The following is a 21316-nucleotide window of genomic DNA, read 5'->3' on the forward strand; positions in this document are numbered from 1 at the left end:
AATGGAAGTGCTACTTACAATGCACTTCCCTGGGCCACTGTCTCATAAATAATTCAGTATAAATGCAAGTGCATGTTTACAAAACAGGGGTTTTTAGTTACCAAAGTTATGATCATAAAATTGAAAAGCCACCATACCACGTCAAGGTAAACCCCATATGGCGGTCCCTAACTTACTTATTAAAAAGAAATGTTTCTCTGCATAATAGCATTACCTGTGTTCAGTGTATGTTGAGCATTGGTTTCAATTTGAAGGCTGAATCCTCCCCCGCCAGTAAAGGCTTTTAAGAGAGAGTGATTGCCCAAACCAACGCCCACATTTAAAAGCGTAGGACCACCATTAGTTTTAAGGGGTGGGTATGGGGTGCTATTGAAAAACCACATGAAGCTAGGCCACAGCTTCAGGCCAATATACTATATTAGAGGGAAATAGTGGAAGCACTCAAGGCTAAATCAAAATATATTTAAATATAATGGAAGTGCTACTTACAATGCACTTCCCTGGGCCCCTGTCTCATAAGTAATTCAGTATAAATGCAAGTGCATATGTTTACAAAACAGGGGTTTTTAGTTACCAAAGTTATGATCATAAAAATGTGTCTTTGTGCACTTAAAATAAAATACTACTACTAGGGTTGCACCGAATCCAGGATTTGGTTCGGTAGGAAATTTTTCGGTAGGATTCGGGCTATACTGAATCCTTCTCACTGGACCAACCGAATCAGATTCCTAATTTGCATATGCAAATTAGGGCGGAGTGGGATATCGCCTGACTTTTATCACAAAACAAGGAGGTAAAAAATGTTTTCCCCTTCCTATATACAAATTTGGGTTAGGTTCGGCTAAATCTTTCGCGAAGGATTCGGGTGAATCCAAAATAGTGGATTCGGTGCATCCCTAACTACTACAGCATGTCTTCCTCATAATAGACCTTCTTTAATTCTTTCTGTGTGTAACCGATGAAAGAGTGGCCCATAATCTGATATCCCTGATCAAATAACACAATGTTTTTGGTAGACTATCCTACTGTACTATAGCCTATTTCCATAGAAGTTTACAAGTGTGTGTTTTTTTTTTTTTTAATACTGTAGTTAAATGTTGTGTTGCTGTGCCTTCCCACCCTCTGTATACTTAAATAAGCATGGGCGAATTTGACCCGTTTCGTTTTCGTTGCCGACAACCATTAAAGTCTATGAAGTCTATACGCTCGTTTTTTTCTGCTATCCCTATACCTAAAGCATTACTATCAAAGAACACAGGTTCTGTACACTGTGCTAACAAAATAAATTTCAGTCATTTTTTTGTTACTAATCCTTTAAAGGCAACTATACACGGGCCAGCAATATATGCTGTCTACCCAGTGGGCTCACAGGCCAAACGGACAGATCACATGAGGGCTACACAACTTATTGTTCATATTGCTAATGTGAATATCTATGCGATTCTCAAGCTTCGAAACTTTTTCATCAGCTATGTAACTGGAGTTAAAAAAAAAAAAAATTATGTATACATTTATTTGTAAGGATTGCAATAATGCACTAAAGTACCGTATATACTCGAGTATAAGCCGTCCCGAGTATAAGCCGAGGTACCTAATTTTACCTCCAAAAACTAGGAAAGCTTATTGACTCGAGTATAAGCCTAGGGTGAGAAATGCAGCAGCTTCTGGTAAGTTTCAATCAAAAAATTGAGGGTTTCTGCTCCCATTGGAGGTGCCGGCGTCTCGTTTTTGGATGCCGGCGACCATTCTTGGACGCCGGCGAATATTCTTGGAGACTATTCTTAGGCGCCGGCGACCGTTTTTGAGCTTGACCCGAGTATAAGCCGAGGTAGAGTTTTTCAGCATATTTTGGGGGCTGAAAAACTCGTCTTATACTTGAGTATATACGGTCATTATGTCATATATGTCATTATGTTGTAAACAGTGTAACCTATGCATAGGGTTTACTGTGGCATGTGGCATTTTTTTTTTCTCTCCTGGCTGCAATTGGTTACTAGAAATTACTAATGGTTGGGCAGCTTAAAATGTAAATATAGCATTAAGTGGGCCACTATTAAACTCATAAACTTTTTTCAAGGATTCATAAACCTTCCTTGTTCTGCTAGGGATATAATGTGTGGGCATGAGGTTCACAAAAACAAGCTTGGTAAAATTGACAGATACTTTGTGGAATGCAGAATGCTAAACAATTCTTACGGTATTTTGTGATCAACTGCCCATTTCTTCAGAATTGTGTGCAAATTTGGTTCGTTACAATAACCTTCAAACCAAACATTAATACCATCCCAAGCTACACACCCAGTGTATACAGTGTTACAAATAACCACTTTAAAGGTAAACTATACTCCTCAAACAATGTAGTTCTCTATAAAAAAACAGCTGATATGTAAAACCTTGCTTCATGTAAACAAACCATTTACATAATAGTATGTGCCTATTGGGGTTTTTTAAGGTTTAAATACATTTTTAGTAGACTTAAAATATGGGGATCCAAATTACGGAAACCTCAGTTATCTGGAAAACCCCAGGTTCCAAGCATTCTGAATAAAAGATTTCATACCTGTATTTAAAAAAAAAAAAAGCACATCTTTATTATTGTAAGAAAAGACAAATGAAGATATAGTAAAAAATTAAAAGTATACCATAAATTATTTTAGTATGCAAGACTGAATGACCACACTCTTAATATAAAAGGTAAAGAAAAGTTATAAAATATAAAACCGTTAAATTCCATTCTTTGTTGAGACCACCAGATGTGATTAAATGCATTGTAAAAATTCTGCCTCCTCTAAATAACAATCTGTTGACATCATGTTATGCACCTGTGGATACTTTCCTCTATTATCTGGAAAGTGAAATGAATTTTACCCCATGTAGTTATAGAATGTTTAGCAGTAGCTGAATCCGTGTTTGCCCTCTGCATGATTCATATATTTTCCAATATGTTTGACAACAGTTTGAATGGTTTGTCCACATAGTGTGCGTTCTATTCGAATGTGCCCAGGTAGAGCGCACAAGCAGTCCTGTACATAACATAATGCATTATGTTTGCAACATGTTTTTAAATTGGACCGGTCACCCAGACAAAAAGCTGTATAATAAAAGTCCTTTTCAAATTAAATATGAAATTCAATTTCTTTTTGTTATTAAAGGATAAGTAAACCTGTAAAATAAGTGGAGGGGGCTATTCTACTATTCTAAGCACTTTTGCATTTACATTCATTATTTATTTTTAATTCCAAGATATCAAGGGATACATGGACTGTTAATATAAATGAATGTTACAACAGCGCCGCCTGCTGGTCATTTTGCCACCAGTCTGACCACCAAGTAGTCAAGGAAGTTGTCAGGAGAAAGAAAGAGGCTGCTCTGATGTTCTTCTGCTTAGGAAACCAATAGAAACCTTTCTCACATCTTTTTAATAAAAAATTTAAATTGGATTTCATGTTTAATTTGAAAAGGACTTTTATCATACAGATTTTTGTGTCTGTGTCAGGGATACACCTCTGGTAACAGATAAGTTCTGAAGAAACCTCATTGTAAACTACAAAGCTTATTGGTTATCTGTTGTGTATCCTGTGCCTTTTCTCCTTTTTCCACTTTGAATGGCTTCCCTCATGGCTAAGGAAGAAATCACCGGCACAACAGGTTATTTCCAGCAGGGAAACCCTTGCTCGTTTATTTTGCGGATGCATCCGCAAAATAAACGAGCAAGGGTTTCCCTGCTGGAAATAACCTGTTGTGCCGGTGATTTCTTCCTTCTCGATTGCTGTGGAGGTTGCCAACACCTCCTTCATCGAGCACCAGGTGTCACGGAACTTGGACGGCCAGGGTGTGCGAGGTGACTCCTCTCTTCTTCCCTCATGGCTACACAGCAGCTTGTTTATATAAACTATAGTAGAGTTTCTGAAACACACACCAATTTTACCAGTACAAGGAAACACTGCATTATACTGTCGTTCTTTTAAAACACTTTCATTTATTTTTTGGTGTTACTATTCCTTTAAGCCTACAAGTCACTGTAGGCACAGTTAATACACTACTACTGCACAGAGGCTGAACTTAGAAATACTTCTCCGTTTTATACTAGCAACTTTGTTTGCATGTAACTGACATTTCAGTAAATATGGTGGATTTTGTTTTCTCGATTTGCAATCTGCAATGGTTTTAACCAAATTTTTTTTTCTTATTTTAGGAACATTTGGCTGATTTGAATAAGCCAGTGACTGATGTGGGGCCAGAAAATTTACTTAAGCAAGAAAAGTTGAGAATTATTCGGCTAGAAAAACAAGCTGAAGAATTCATCAATGCTGTCTTTTACAAGAAAGGTATATATTTTAATGTATATGGGAAAGTGGTAGTTGATTTCAGGTACTACTGATACTGATTTGCTAGAGGTGGAATTCTTCTTAGAGATCTCACATGTGTTTGTTCTATGTAGCTTTTTTCATTTTAGTTGCCTGCATATACATAAAGTTTTTAATCAGAGTCAAATGATAAAGGCAAATAATGGCGACAGCAATGGGTTATTACATGTTCTGTAAATAACCTCAGTTTTTCTCAAAATAAGTTAGAGCTTTTCCACTTGAGTGAAAGGGCAGAGTGAGAGTTGTTCCTGGTAGTTGCTTCATTAAGTAACTGACCTGCCTGAAAAGCAGTCTATGGCAATGGCCCTGTTACTGTACTACAGCTAGAACATTAATATTTGAAACCTGATAACTTTAGAATGAAGCATCTATCAGAAATGGCAGCTCTTTCCTTGCAATAAACTGGATGGACACATTCTGTGTGGTTTTTAATGTCTCGTGTTTTTCCCATAATCATATTGTTTTTTCCTTTTTAATGCAGATACTCCTAGGGTTTTGGACCCCAGTATTCCTTTAGTTGCTCGTGAGATCATGCAGCGAATGATTCGACAATTTGCTGCCGAATATACCTCAAAAAATAGCTGTACTCAGGACTCCAGCCAGCCCAACAGCACAAATAACCAAAGCTTGCAGACTCCATCACCTGGACAAACCTCTCCTCCCCCTGCAACTACTCAGAACCCAGTGCTAAGCAAGCTTCTGATGGCTGACCAAGATTCTCCACTGGACCTTACTGTAAAAAGGTCCCTTTCTGAAGATGCTTGTGAGCAAGGTATTTACAGCAACAAGCTTTACTGCGTTGTGTGCAATCTGTAATAATTACAAACATTTGAATATCCTGAAGATAGACTGTATTAAAGATGATGTAAATCCAAAAAGAATGATTTGACTAATAAGTACAAATGCAAAGCTTTTTAGTTCCAAAAGCAGAATGTTTGCACTTCATAAGGCAAATGTTTGTTTGCAATTCCCTCTAAACAAGTAGATATGGGCTTGTTTAGATCTTGAACAGGTAGTTTCAAAATACTGTAGGCAGAGGATTACCATAGGCCAAGGATGTAGTCCATGACTGATGGGATACTTCTTTAATCGGTCACAAAGGTTGCTGTTTTGGGTCCAAGCAGGTAGTTTGAGCTTCATTAAAGGACCAGTAACATCAAGGACAAATTAAACTTTTAAATCGCTAAGTCTTTATTAAGAAATAACTTACCGAAACTCCGCTTGTGCTCCTCTTCTGAAAAGGTGATCCATCGTGCGGTGCTAGATTTCTCCTCCCTGCTTTCCTGATAGGAGATAGCCAAGGAGGAGAAATTGAGCGCCGCATTATGGATTGTCGCTGTGTCGCCTTTTCTGAAGAGGAGTGCAAGCAGTGTTTCGGTAAGTTATTTCTTAATAAAGATTGAGATTTAAAAGTTTAATGTCTTTGTTTTTTTTTTTCCGTTCTTTACTAACGAATTAGTAACTGATCCTTTAAAGGCAGCTGTTGTAATTGATACAGTAGTTACTAATATTGGAAGTATGTTGCAGGGCATGTATCAACTAATGTAGCAAATTATAACTGTCAATCAATTTCAGTGCAAAATACTGCTGCAGCAACGCTGTATTTTAGGGAAAAAATCCTGTTACGGGATCCCTTTAAATGTAACCTACATTTTTTTTGTTGTGTAAATATATTATATAGAAATGCATGTTTAAGTGAAAAGTGCCTGTCCCTTACACAGGGGGTACATACCCCTCTAATGAATACATCAGCATTTTTTTTTTTAATTTACTACCAGCTGATTGTGTTCATTGCAGGATGACCCAAGACACACAACAGTTGTTTTGCACAACCATTTATGCAGAATGCTTGGGACCTGGGGTTTTCCAGGATAAGAGATGTTTCCATAATTTGGATCTACATGCATAAAGTTTACTAAATATTTTAAACATTATGTAAACCATTACATGTTTTGTTTCTCATATAATGATTAATTATATCTTCATTTGGAATAAAGTACATGGTACTGTTATTTTATTATTACAGAGATAAAGAAAATAATTTTGAAATTCTGAATTGATTAAAATGGAGTCTGTGGGAGCCAACCTTCCCCTAATTTTAGAGCTTTCTCGGTAATGGGTTTCCGGATACCTTTAGTATCATCTTAAGAGATGGAAATGTTTTTTAATGTTTCAGCATTTCAGCTTTACAGCACTGTTCTTTCATTCTCCAACACCCACGCTGATGTCAAATGAATACCTAGTCAGCATGCTTAAGCCATTATCCTCCGTCTATAGATAACATTTGGAAAAAGAAAAAAAAAAAAATAGTTGGAACGATTCACATTGGGAGTATGTCTGTGGTTACCTGGGGCTGCTTTAGATGCAACCATCTTCAACTGTTAGTTATAAAATTACTATTTACTGATTGTGATCTTTTACATTAGCTTTTCTTCTTTTTCTTGGAGGACCCAAATGAAATCGGGCATTTTGCTTTGTGACCCAAAATCTCACTTAAACTGTTTTAAAGAAAAAAAGGCAGGGTTACCAAGTTCAGGATAAGGCTTGTGCTAAACTTTTTCTACATTGATTTTTATTAGGATAATTTAGATGTATTTTTGAGCCAAGCAGGGAACTTTAAGCTATTCCATGTTTCGTCCTTGCCAGGTAGAATACCAGTATACAACCCCCTCCATTGTGCCTTTTGTGATTGTTTTGTAAGCAGGAGCTCGAGTGATTAAACTCATGTTAAACGAGATATATGTTGACCTTTAAGTGAAGATGTAAGCATTTTACTATGATGTGGACAATGATATTCTGCGACGGTTAATAATTGGACTTGATTATTTATGTTTGGATGGGATGTTTAATATTTTGTTGGCATCTTTCCAGTTTGAACTTTCAATAGCTATCTGGTTCCTAGGCTGTAATTCAAGGTGGCCATAAACAGGCCGATATAAGCTGTCAACACATTGTGTATGGGGCCCTCTGAGCTTCCGCCAACCGATATATAGCCAAAAGTCGAAGGTTTAAAAATCCCATTGGATTGAGGATAGCATAGGTTTGTTGATGCGGTCCTCAGTCCGACCACATGTATTCTCCTCATTGTGATCGGAACGTTGGGCCCCAGGGTAATAGTTTTTTGGTTGCAGGGTTCAGTGACCCCCTTCCTCCCCCTATTCTGTATGGGCTTTTAAAGAAGATATTGTTCTCAATAGAGAACAGATTTACAGGGATCCATCACTCTAATTTATATTTACTTTTACTATTTTAGAAGATGGCGTGCTGGACCTATCCACTAAGAAAAGCCCTCATTCTGGAAGCACGGCTTTAAGCACTTCTCCAAGTACCTCAAATGCTATTGGGAATGGGTAAGAAATATCGCATGTTACATTTCATTTTGCACATCTTTAATCATTGTTGCAAAACATTAAAATGATTACCGCTTCAACCCTTCATAGTGTGGGCATTCATCTCTCTAGTGTAATTTTTGGCTTACCATTCTTTCTATAAATCAAGCTTTTGCTAAATTGTTCATTAAATCATGTTTTTACTCCTTTCTTTTGAAAATGTTTAATATTTGCTGATCTCTTTGCAAACAATGAATATTAATTGGAAACTAAGCATAGGATTACACATTTGTTTTCAATTCTATTTTAGGATAGGGTCACCTGGGTGAATTTTTCTCACCCAGTAAGTTATACAGGATGCTACTTGAGAAGCAAGGTGTTGACCTATCACCAGACATGCTGAGGGCAAGTCTTAACATGGCCAAACACTGGACAAACTTTGGGATGTCCAAATGATCTGCTAATGGTCCAGATGTTGTGCAACATGGTTTGCCAAATCAGTGTTTTTGTTCGTGTGATTGGTTGCTGGGTGATCTGATCCACCCAAAAATGAGATGGATAATTAATCACACAAACTGTTTGAACCAGCCTGGGCTCTAAAAGCCTGTTTGTTCTTTTAACAATCTTTAGTTATGGCCTGTGACTAGCAGTGTTTTTTACTTAGCTGGCACCTTTAATGGTACCTCCAAACTGAGTCCATAGCTTTCTGAACATGTAAGGGGCCACCAGTATCTGGATGTTGTAAATATCCCATTTATGAGGTCCTCTTCTGAAAGGTCTGCATGGGGCCTTTTATTGGTTTGGATACCTCATACAACAGTGGCTTTTTGCCCTGTATAGTTAAATTTTTTGCATCACGTTTATTGGTATTAGTGTTAATAAATTAAGCTGTAAACTAGATCTTATAGCAATAGAATAGCTTGTGCTTCCTCTTAAGGTGGCCATACACGGGCAGATAAACCTGACGATATTGGTCGTTTGGACCGATTTGACAGCTTATCTGCCCGTGTATGGGGGCTTCCGACGGGTCTTCTCGATCGATATCTGGACACGATATTGATCAGGAAGGTTTGATTTTTAACAGACCCGTCGGAGCCCCTTGGCGCATCGTAATTCGATCGTTCGGCCATACGGCCGAACGTTCGAATTACCCCCGATGTGGCCATGCCGTTAGTGGCATATCGGGGAAAGATCCGCTCGTTTGGCGATGTCGCCAAACGAGCGCATCTTTGAGTCTATGGCCACCTTTAGGCTGTAAATTAGTATTTCCAGATTCTAGTCACAAATTGCTTGTAAAGCTTTACTTGTATAATCTGGGTTTAAAAGCTAGATCTACTTTAGAACTAATTTTATAATGTCAACTGCTAAATTGAGGGTTTGGCTGTTAGGTGGTTATGCATTAAAAAACATGGTTAGCCCAGGTGCAGTAACCAGTAATAAACCAATCTGCAGGTAGCATTCACTTGTTATAATTATAGTACTTTAGGTTTATCGTACAGTAGGAAAGAAATATCGAAGTCTTCCTGAAAATTTTTTTAATTCCAAGATAAGTTTAACTGCTTTCTGCAAATAATCTGAAAATCATTCTGAGTCTTACTTTCTCTCATACCTTCTACAGTCTGCCATGTTGAAAAAAAATGGTCTAAATATATCTAAAAAATGAGAGGATTTGCTTATTTGCAAGGAGCTTTCAATTACATGTATAAAGAAAACATATGAAATATATATATCTAATATGTATATAAAATATTATTTGAACTTTTCCATGTGATGGGAATATAGTTCTGTTACGAATTGAAGAAGCCTCTAATTTTTATGACCATTTTTACTCTACATGTGGCATCAAAGTTGTTTGATTTATATAATCCATTATTCGGATCATTCAGCAAACTGTGGTCAAATTCACAATTTTCATGGACATAATTTTTTTTTCTTAATCCCTATACATAAACATATGCTCAGCCGACACTGCTAACTATAAATAAAGAGACTGCTTTGTTCCAAGTGGCTTACTCTTTTATTATTGTACTTGTTTAGTGGTAACGTCACAATAATTTAATTCTGTCTACACCTAAAGGAATTGACTACTACCTTCTAATTAATAACTAAGGTACCATTTACAGACTGTTGCGCAAGACTTTTTTCAGCTGCGAGAATTTGTGAACCCAGCCAAAGATCAACACTGACAGCTCTTTATGTTTTTGTTGCCCAAAATTTTCTTTTTCTGTGAACTTTAAAGTGACACTGATGCTGAGACAAAAACATTAATATACAAAAAGTGATGTTACCCAAGCAAGGCCTTCTAATAAAGGAGTGGCCCCTTCACCCATCCCTCCCTACATGTGCAAGTTCTGCTCACATCAGTTTCCTTCCATCCAATTAGGCGTCCCGGGAGACACAGCCAGCACCATCCAGATGGACTTCAACGGAGTGGTGATGGGGTGCCTCCAAGAAGTTTGATGGATCGAACCAGGGAAAATTATGGCCACACACCTATAAAAGTGCCATTGGCTCGCACCCTTCAGATTAGTGAGAAACTCTTGAGCAGGAAGGAATTTTCCACTGCTGCCGGTCATGGTTCACCTGCACTCCAAAATCATGGACAGCACTTGATCCTATCCAGGGAAGCTTCTTGGGCCAAGCCACACTATGAACTGAATTTTGGCCGCATGAAATATAGGGGTAATGGTGCACTCAGCAACATCAGTGACTTGCCTTTTCTCACAGAAAATGCAAATGCCTTTCCGAAAACTGTTCAAAATAAGCATGATATAAAAAAGGAAATGGGCCTTTCTTCTCCAGTTGATTTAAAAATTCCACAAGTTCGTGGCATGGACCTTTCATGGGAATCCCGCGGTGGGGATCTATATAACTATAACTCTTTGGTAATGGGTTCACAAACAGAGAGCGCACTTAGCAAAAAATTAAGAACTATCCTTCCAAAGCAAAATAGGAGAAGTTTATTGGATACTACAGCGGATCCTTGGAGCTCAGATGCTGAGCAGTCTACCTCTGGACAGCCATATCCAACCTCAGATCAAGAAGGAGATCCTGGCTCTAAGCAACCCAGAAAAAAAAGAGGGCGGTACAGACAGTATAACACTGAAATATTGGAGGAAGCAATTGCAGTTGTCATGAATGGGAAAATGAGTGTGTCAAAAGCGCAGAGCATTTATGGCATTCCTCATAGTACACTGGAATACAAAGTGAAAGAGAGGCTAGGCACATTAAAAAATCCTCCAAAGAAAAAGATGAAATTAATGAAGTTGGAGGAACAAGACACCGTAAAACGTGAACTGGATACTCCAGATGAGGTGGAGGTTCCACAAAGTACAAATGAATCTAAAGATTAATCGGCATGCAGTAGAGTGCCAACTTTTTTTTTTTTAAATGTGTTGTGACAAGACTGGGCAAAGCACTTGTGCTTTAGCAAATAGTACAAATAACACCTGTTAATCTCAACTGTGAAACTCACTGGAAGTTTTCATATAGATACAATTTAAAAAGTGCAAGCAAAAGACAGGTGCAGAGGAAGTGCTCAAAATCATGCAAAAATGTAAATTTCCAAGCCCAGTACAACCCTGAATTGATTTTAATTTTTTTTTTCTTCCTGGCCTTTACGCATGCTTTTCTATCACATAGAAAATTACCTCAGCAAGAAAACCTGTACATGTAAACATGGACTCTCTTATTGAGCCTACATGTATGGTGTTCTTATCTATTTTTAACTCTTGAACACGTGTCCACTTTAACTTAACTCCGTTTCAGGATTTACATCAACATTGAACCCATGTTTAGGAAAAAAAAGTTTAAAACCATACACATTTGTGTGTTTATGCCAAAATTGTCTGGAAAATGGATTGTACTTCCAAAACAAAAAAAAAAATGGAGGTTGCTACAATTTTTCAGGGACTGCAAATAAAATGGCTTTAGTTGACAATGATACTGTGCTAAGAGCACAAACCGAATGGGGATTGGGACATCCTCTGTATGGCATTATTTGACAGCCTACAAGTAAGAGTATTATGCTCAAGCTTTACATTTCATATACTTAGAAATGCCTGAATAAGGTGGCATCTGGCACATATTGTGAAAGTGTTTGAAAGAAGCATTGTGGTGGAGTTGCTTACTGCACTCCAACAAGAACCATGCAAAAACACACACATGTAAAGTGAAGTTATTCTGGGCTCACTTTAGTTGAAATGGCAGTTGAATGAATTGAATAACACTATATATATTTTTTTTTTAAATGCATCTTTTACAAGAAACGTCACACTTGGCTCCTACCTGCCAACTTGTGTTCAGGGATAACGTTTTGAACACTACCTTAAAGCATTTTCAGTTAAAGAACACTACCTTTACAGTAATTGTATTGGAGGAAATGGAGTTTCCTGTTCACCTCAGAGCAAGTAGCCTTAAGCTGGCCATAGACGCAAAGATCCGATCATACGAATCGAGGATTCGTAGGATTTTCGGACCGTGTGGAGAGTCACGACCTTTTTCGTCCGGTGGAGATAAGTAGATCGGACAGGTTAGAAAATTTCTATCGGCTGCAGATAATATCTCTGTGTGTATTGCCTATCGTACGACTTTCAGAGGGAGACTGTCACTAGCTTTCGTCGGACATCACTATCGTACGATTGCGGTCAGGGGCAGAACATCGGCTCATCTGTTCTTTAACTACTTTATTTGATCTGAATGGTAAGACTTTGATCTCAATGGTTAGTGGCAGGTCGGGAGATGGGAAAGTCCGATCGTACGATGATTCGTATGATCGGATCTTTGTGTCTGTGGCCAGCTTTACTCAGAAGACTAGCTCATTTTCGATTCAGGAAAGGTTCATTTACACACAGTACGCCATATTGAAGGAAAAAAAGATACCACTGTTTTTTGTTTCTTGTTCTACTGCAGTTTTTTTTTTCTGTTTCATGCGGTGTGGTTTTTATTCTGTCTTAAAGGGAGTCTTAAAACGATTAACTACTGTGATATATTTTTCAGCTCAAGTTTCTAAACAGTACAACCTCATAATTCATGTTTTTAAGAATGAAGTTTGCTTATTGATTGAAACACTAGCTTTCTTGCTCAAGGAAATAATGGATAAGAGCCAGAAGTGCAGTTTAATGAGTGGTTTGTTTGGGCTACCTATTGTTAGAGTACCCACTATCCTATGTCTGTCTTCAGGGGATATTTTTGTAAGCACTCCATGAACCTCAAAGTTTTGTATTTTTGTTCAAGATAAGTTTGCTCTTGCTTGAGCTTTCTCATTTTAAAAGAATGTTCTAGAAGGAATTTTTGGATTTTGGAGGTTTTAAGTTTTAAATAGTTTTTTAAGGAACACGATGCCTGGTGCAATCTACATGTTAGTACTTTGTGACCTTATATCAATAATCATTGCTGCCTTTTTCATTCTTTCAACTGAATAACATGACTTGTTCCATATGAAGTCATCTCAGGTAAAATTTTCAGCTGACAAGGGCTGAATCCTACTTCACATTTGTTATCTGCAGTTGTCCTGTGTGCCCCCATTGCATGTGTGGGGGTTCACCTAAAATCTTCAGTAACACAGGGCACACAGACTGATCAGGGTGCACAAGCTTTCAATGTGGTTCTCATCCTCTGGTGAAATCACTTATGAAAACATTTTTAGGACTGTTGCCTAAGCGTCGGTCCACGTGATTTGTTTTACTGGAGATTTATATTGCTGTGTAATGTAACCTAGGACACTGTTACACCGGCAGCATCTGACATGCTCTATGTATATGGTATGCAGGTCATTAACCAACTCAGAAGTGTCAGGAACTATTGCTCCTGCACCTTTTGCAATCAACTTGTTTGTCTCACTGAATAAACTCTACAGTTTGCTCAAATACAAACAGACCCACACAATTTGCTCATTTCAGTCTGTTGGGAATAGTATACCTAGAGAATAGGCAATTGCGGGTAGCAGACTTTAACTTTTAGTTGATTTCCTATTTCTCAAGACCATAAATTATATAGAATAGCTCTGCATCAAGAAGATCCAAAGTTCCCAGAGGTTCTGCAGGTCAGGGGACTGTTTGTGCCCTGTAAGGTGATTCGACATAAAGGTTTTTGTATCCAGATAAGCCACCTTGGAAGCAGACCTAGTTATTTGCTATTGTCATGTCACCTCCAAGCTGGAGCTTTTATGGATGGTAACCACTAACTTTGAGCTCCTGTGCATTGTTAAGGTTACCCTGTCTTTTACAGATTTACATAAGAGATACTGTGCTTGGTACCCTTGAATAGTCACAGTTCCAGTGTTATTAGGTCAGTGTCCATTTAGGATATGAAATCTTGGGCCAATTTACACCTAGCTGTGAGAATAATGTATGGTGTAAGTGTATATACCTATCATTACTCGTAACCTGGGACTTAAGCAGTCAATCACATGTACAGATTCTGTGTTCTCTTGTGTTTAATACAAGAATTTGTCTGCTGCTGTATCTACAGAGTATCTACAGAGTGTGCCGTTCCTGGTGTAGCAATTGATCTTAAATTGCTGTATGTTCTGTGCAAAATAGTCAGGGTTACAAACACCAACATGTTCATGTTTGTAAAATAAAGTTTTTGTAGCTGTAGTGTTACTTCGCTATCTCCCTCCCATAAAACCAACTTCCAAACTATCATGATGAGCTGCAGTTTTATTCCTCATGAACAGTGTGCAGATAATACCATGCAGCATAACTAATAACAAATTATTTAAGTTGAGCTGTAATAATTAAAACAAGGGTTAATTGTGCTTCTAAGAATTTTTTTTTTTTCGTTTAGTTTTTTTTCTTTTATATGTCATATAGGCATTTTTTCTTATACATTAAACTGCAGTGATCCCCAACCAGTAGCTCATGAGCAACATGTTGCTCTCCAACCCCTTGGATGTTGCTCTCAGTGGTCTTAAAGCAGGAGATTATTATTGAATTCCAGACTTGGAGACAAGTTTTATTTGCTTAAAAACCAGGTGCACTGCCAAACCAAGCCTCAATGTAGATTGACAATACACATAGGGGCTACTAAATGGCCAATCACAGCACTTATTTGGCACCCCGAGAACATTTTTCATGCTAGTGTTGCTCTCCAACTCCTTTTACTTCTGAATGTTGCTCACGGGTTCAAAAGGTTGGGGATCCTTGCATTAAAGGATAGGTACACCATTTTGCTTACATATCAAATATTCTATCTTGTTTTTTTTATTTTTTACATGTCAGTCCCAAAATATATAGTACTTTCAAGTCTAAATTCATTGCAATTTCCATTTTCCAGAGTTAAAATAATGTGGTGAGGCAGCCATATACCACTAGAAAGCACTTTGAATTTATTTGCCCCGTGTCCAATATTATTTATCTGAGACAGATATATGGGGCTTGAAGTGAATGTGTAGTGCCGTTTTTAAATATTACACATTTAATATATTTTTGTCTCGGTTTTTAGTATATGGTATAATGGGACTTTGCTATTTGATTCAACCTACACCTCCCACTCCCTAGAATAAACTTTCTTTATGCAGGGGGCAGATTGTATTAGCTATGTTCTGCTCCCACAATTGCTTTGAAGAACCAAGGAGGTGGTTGTAATTAAAACAATAGGCAGAATGCATTTTTAACACATGTCCTATTCATTGGATTCATGTTAAACAGGTATATATAGCACTTTTTTAAAGAGACACTGTTGTCCCTGGATATAATTTATCTGCTTAAACTACATTTAAGCCCTGTTATGTGGCCCAAATATTTGCTGTGAAGGATGTTGCAGATAAATCCTGCAGCTATCTTTCTACCTACTGTTTTATCCAACAATATGGCAGCTGTTTATACAGCAACACTATTGTATACTTTTAAATGCCTTTCTGTTTGCTGATTAAAACACTTGAGTACTCACACGTCAATCAGCCTATAGTGTTAACCAAAACCATGTGTAAATGTAATTTGGGAGATCTCAGACATATTTTGTAAGGCAAACAATTTAAATATCAGGGCCGTGGCACTTAAGGCATATTATTACTTTTACTACTACAACAACTAGCCAAAATTAAATTTGTACAAATCACTTCTATTGGCCAAAACAGCTGCGTGTATTTGCTATTTGAGGTGCTTCTATTATCATTAATGTTTTTAAACAGGTACCTTGTGTGCCGTTGACCTTAGAAAGTTTTTCTTATTTATGGGCGACAATCAAGCAACATTGAATGGTGTGCCTAGCCTTTAATTGTTCTTAACTTAATGTTAACTTTAAACTTTTTAACATTAATGTTGAAGTACTTCTATTCTACATTCGGTCTGTAAATATCTATTGCTCCTTGTTTGCTGTAAGAGTTTTATTTTTAGAAACTTAAAACACCAAACCTCCTTAGCTGTAAATCCTCGAGACCTGAAGATTGTATAGTCTTGTCTGAAATGTTTAAACATTCCACTAAAAATCTGTAACTTTCAGGTAATTTGGTTATGTCATTACAGAGAACTTTTTGAACAAGTAACAGCATTTTCTCCAAAGGTCACTTGTATTTAAATAAAAAAAAAAAAAATCCTAAAGCATTTAGTAGGAAGCACGAATTGAATTGCTTACTGCAATACAAATTAGGCATTACTATTGTGTGAGGCGTGATTAAGATTAGTGGTCCCTTGAATATTTCATGAACATTTAAAAACAAAGCTGCTGACGACTTCAAAAAGATTTATATTTTATCTTGTAGATTTTGTAAAGTTTCACTATACTATTCAGGTGCACCTTCTTAATGCTAAGTTAAGCATACCTTCTGCTTCAGTGCTTTTGTATTTAATTCACATGTTTATATTGGTTGCGTGCCCTTATCCCTGTATTTCTTGCATTTTTCCCCAAAGTATTTGTGATTAATCACATAGCTCAGTCCACAAGATCTGAAGAGGTTTGAATGGTTTCACCATTTATTTCCAGTTTAGTTTTGGATTTATGCAAGTGCACAATTCCAAATGAGAATTTTAAGTCATGTGATTACTTGAACTAATGCTGTAAATTTAGCCCAATTTTAGAAAACCGTGAGCTAGTATTTCTGTGATCAGCGTCGAACTGGGCCAGCGGGAAAAAACCCGGTGGCCCCAGATCCCGCTCCTGTATGGGCTGACGAGCTGAAAAGAGGTAGGTGCGTTCGTGCTCCATGGGAGGTGCAGAGAGGACTTTGCAGTGGTGGGGCTCGGGGATGGTGATGGGGGGTCCCCTGAGGCTGCTGCCTGGTCGCCCCTGGGCCCCCAGTCCGACGCGATCTGTGATTTATAGGTATCTGAGCAGGATTTTGACAGAAGATATGCAAAATACTAGCAAAAATAGGAATTTTTCTAATTAACTGTGAGCCATAATATACCAAAACACAGTCAACTTGAAGCTAGTCTGAAACTGTTTTTGTTGTGCCCAATTTAAAGTTGTTAAAGCCAGACTTAAGCAATGAACCTGGCTACCTCATAACACTAACATAACATGAACTCTCAAAATATCTGTCACTAGCAAATTTGCTATGGTAATAATCTTGTCATATTAAATAGTCTGGTTTTTAAGACATAGTTTTACCTTGTAATGATTGTAACCTTTTCTATGAAAAATGCCATGCACCACGAGCTGTTTCTATGTCCTTTCACTGAGAAGACCAGTGATTGGTTAGGCCTCTGTATATAACTTTTGTCCAGTGCAGTGTCACTTTTTTTTAATCACTAAATGGAATTATTTTTGTGTACAGAAAAAAAAAATCCATACCTCAAAGTTGAACTTATTTTTAGACTTTTAAATTAGGTTTAGGTTGAGGAGACAAGCGATGGGGTTAGCCTTTTTGTTAAGGGAGAGCAGTGCAATTTTAATAAAGCCGTTTATGACAGCCATATGCAGGCAGGGGGAATGTATTACTGTGTCACTGAAACGTCCAGTTTTTTAACAATTGATGCATCCATTAATCTTTGTTATAATTAGTACTTTCATAATACTCCCTTCCTAGTTGCAAATTTTCCACCGTTAGGGAAAAATGCTAGTAGATGTGCTTACAGTTGTCTGCCAAATATTGCATTGATAGTTATTGTCGAGTTTTTTGATGTATGGTAAACTTTCTATTTGCATGGCACAGACCTTTCATGCAATCCTCTTATACCCTATGTTGGACCGTATCAGTAAGACCTAAGAATTCAATACATGCAAATAAGTGGAAGTATTAAGACCCTCTTATCCGGGGGCATGTACATACAGGCATTTCAACTTACCAATGAATGCAGGGGCTATACGTATCGTAAATAAGTTTGGCTGCAACAATAAACTTGTATTAGTATCACATCTATTTAAAAAATAAATCATTGTAAATTTTCCATATGATAAATGCACTACATTTGTGTTGTGGCCATGTTCTGTTCACCATAAGTATATCCCTTGGTTTGCTCCAAATCTCGGCTACGATGAAAAAAAATGAAATAAACATGTACAATTTCAATCAATGCTATCTAAATTTAAGGTGCCTGGGTACAGATGGAGTGTATTTTTGTGTAAGAAACTACAGTGGCATCTGCCCTTCAGAAGCCAATCGAAAACATTTGTCTCTCACCATAAAAATGTTGGTTGGCTTTGTTCTAAGTCTTTCATTTCAAATGATTTTAAATTGCAAATGCAACTCTTGATATTACAGGTACTTTTCTTTTTCTGCTGTAAATTTACATAACACAACTTTTCAAATTCTAGCAGCAAGTAACACATTAAAGGAGAAGGAAAGCTACCGAGAGAGATTATTGCCAATAGGTTAGCCAGAATAGTGCAAGCTAGAACGCTATATTTATTCTGTAGAATGCTTTATCATACCCAAGTAAAAAGCTCTAGAATCTCTTATTTGTTTAGGATAGCAGCTGACATATTTTCTTGGTGTGCGTCACTTCCTGCCTGAATCTCTCCTTGCTCCATATAGCTCTGGGCTCAGATTACAGCAGGGAGGGGGAGAGAGGAGTAAACTGAGCATGCTCAAGCCGTAGCCCTGGAGGTTTAAGATGAAAACAGGAAGTCTGATACAGAAGCCCATGTGTACACAATAGGATAGAAATGTGGTGTTCCTTTTGACAGAGCACCCAGCATTACTGCTGGGATTACTGGTGTATTTATATAGAGCTTTCTGATTAAGCTTACTTAATTTTAGCCTTTCCTTCTCCTTTAAAGGAGTCCATTAATATTTTAGAAAGCACTTTGCACCTCTGTTAAAGAGAAGGGCTTATTGGCACTTTTTCTGTTACAGCACTAACTTTTATTTAGATTTTTTATTGGAATGTAGGTGCTGTTATCTGCTCTCCATAGTCTTACTAATTACAATTGAACTATAAGGTGAAGTAACACTGTTTTTCTTTCTACACATATTTGTGTTTAAATTGTTTGTGAAATCCTGATTTTGAAAAGTTTGCTTTAGATGTTTGTTTATATTTAAAATGCGCTCCTCCAGAGATGCAGAAATTGAATGGTATCATACTATACAAGCACGGAATCTCCAGATCTGTATTTTAGAGCCCTTAGATACATTTGATTGTAATTGTAATGAGTTTACGAATCTTTAACACTGGGCAGTTTGCCTGCTTTTGGACTTTTTAAAATTGGTTTTCATCGGTCTCCAATGTTTTGCCAATATAAATGGGATTTAAAGCTTTAGCAGCAACCTGCTATTAGGATGGAAACATTTGTATGTTTTAGCCTGTGTAAACTGATTTTTGGGATCTATGGGATTGCATTTGCTGTTCTACAATGTAAAACTTAGGAATTCAACATATGTACACACTGCGTAAACCCTCAGGGACAGTATACTCACTAATCTCACACTATTCAGGTACTCGTACTCTTATGTTTTTAAACGTAGTGACTTTTTTTAATTTCTTTCTTTTTTTTTTTTTATTGTTTAATTTTTGCCGTGCTTGTAGCACATCCTTGATGAATGTCAAGTTTAAAACTCACTTCAGGTATCCAGGTAAAACTCAGCCAAACGGATTTAAAAGCTGCATATTAACTCTTCAGCACACAGTGCCTCAGACACTTATAGTGGCATTCTGTATATTCAGTTATTACTACTGAACAGATGGGGGTTCCTGTTTTTTTTTTTTTTTAATTATTATTTAAAGCAAATGCAGCCAACAACTTAATTGTACAATATATTTTTATTTCAAGGAGGTAGGTTTATTCAAATTCTAGCCTGGGAAAATTGGTTTTCTAGTTGTGTAGTATAATTTTGGTGATTGTTTAGTAGTAGAATTTTATTTTTACAAGCTTTCATAACTGTTCTGTGGGACTATTTAATCTATTCTCTCAAATCAGCTTTTTTCTTAAAAATATATAAAAATACAGCATTATTTATTATCTTCCAACTTTAAAACACTCCAGCTGTTTTTGCTAATTTTACATCTACATGCAATGACTACTAACACATTTTGATCAATGTATCATCAAAAATTAAACAGGAACCCCTTTTACTCTTATTGACCTCATTTCAATATACTGTTTACAGTTAACAGAATTGTATAATTTAATATTTCTCTTGTACTGTAGTTTATATTTATTTACAGATTTTTTTTTTGTACTGTGTGATTTGAGCTTTTTGTTGCTATGATCAATGTCTATGTAGTAGAGCACTTATGATCACAATTATTTTTTTTTTTTGATTGCACTACATAATTTTTTTTTACTGCAGTTCTGATTTTAACTGGACTTAAGATATGTCTTAATGTATGTGATAAGTACTTTAAATTGAAAAATCCATGTGGTTCATTTTTCTTTTAAGCATTGTATGTTGAAGCGCTGATTCTGTCGTTGTGCATGTGTAAATTTCTAATGGTTTTTTGTATTATTTGACCATGTCATTTTAAAACAAAATACATTCCCAGCTGTATTGTTGTGTATGGTAGTTCTCACTGGATGCTAGACTTTTCAAGACCACTATTCTTCTAATAAATTTGTTGTGAAAAATTTTCAAAAACGTGTTTTTTCTCATTGACATTTACTTCTTTTTGTACTTAAATTATGACGTACATAAATGTTTGTATGGTAAAGAATTAAAATGTATGATTCAGTATTTTCTTTTGTAAAAGTGACTGTGACGTGTTAACTATTTTAAGTTAATATGACTCTTGTATTAAAGGTCAAGAAAATTGTAGTAACACACTGGGATTACCCACATTTAAAGTACCCACTAATGCATTAAATTGCTAACTTTTTCTATTGAACAGTAGTTAAGTTTGTAAAAATGATTTCACCAGTTCAGGTTTGCTTTTAGTTAAGTACTGCACCACTACATTGACTTACACACATTTCTTAGATCGCATGCATCGTCTTAATGCTCAGACTGGAACATAAATTTTCTGATTTTTACTGTACTGTGCAATCGCATGCCTAAATAGCTGCAAAGGGAGCCTTAAGAAATACTAAAGATAACTGTTCTAGGTTAGAAAGCAGGGTAGTGTCTAACATATTGCCACTCCCAGCTAACACCCTGTTTTTTAAATAATTATTTTACAAAGGGTTGCCCTTTAGTATTCTAGTTTACCAGACATCCTTTGTATATATAGCTCTAAATGTTTACTTTTTCATTTATAAACGGACTACTACTTTTTATAAGTTTAAAAAGAAAACAAGACAATG

The 21316-nt window shown here is 36.7% G+C and overlaps 1 protein-coding gene across 1 annotated transcript in view; it reads left to right on the forward strand.

Moving 5' to 3' along the window:
- lcor.S (ligand dependent nuclear receptor corepressor S homeolog) overlaps positions 1-21316 on the forward strand; it is a 75562-nt gene that overhangs the window by 19825 nt on the left and 34421 nt on the right. Inside the window, 3 exon segments of the mRNA NM_001095197.1 lie at positions 4196-4328; positions 4849-5139; positions 7621-7717. Of these exon segments, the coding sequence (NP_001088666.1) occupies positions 4899-5139; positions 7621-7717 (338 nt within the window). The 5' untranslated portion in view covers positions 4196-4328; positions 4849-4898.

Source organism: Xenopus laevis, chromosome 7S, assembly GCF_017654675.1.
Source record: "Xenopus laevis strain J_2021 chromosome 7S, Xenopus_laevis_v10.1, whole genome shotgun sequence".
In the NCBI taxonomy this organism is placed as follows: domain Eukaryota; kingdom Metazoa; phylum Chordata; class Amphibia; order Anura; family Pipidae; genus Xenopus; species Xenopus laevis.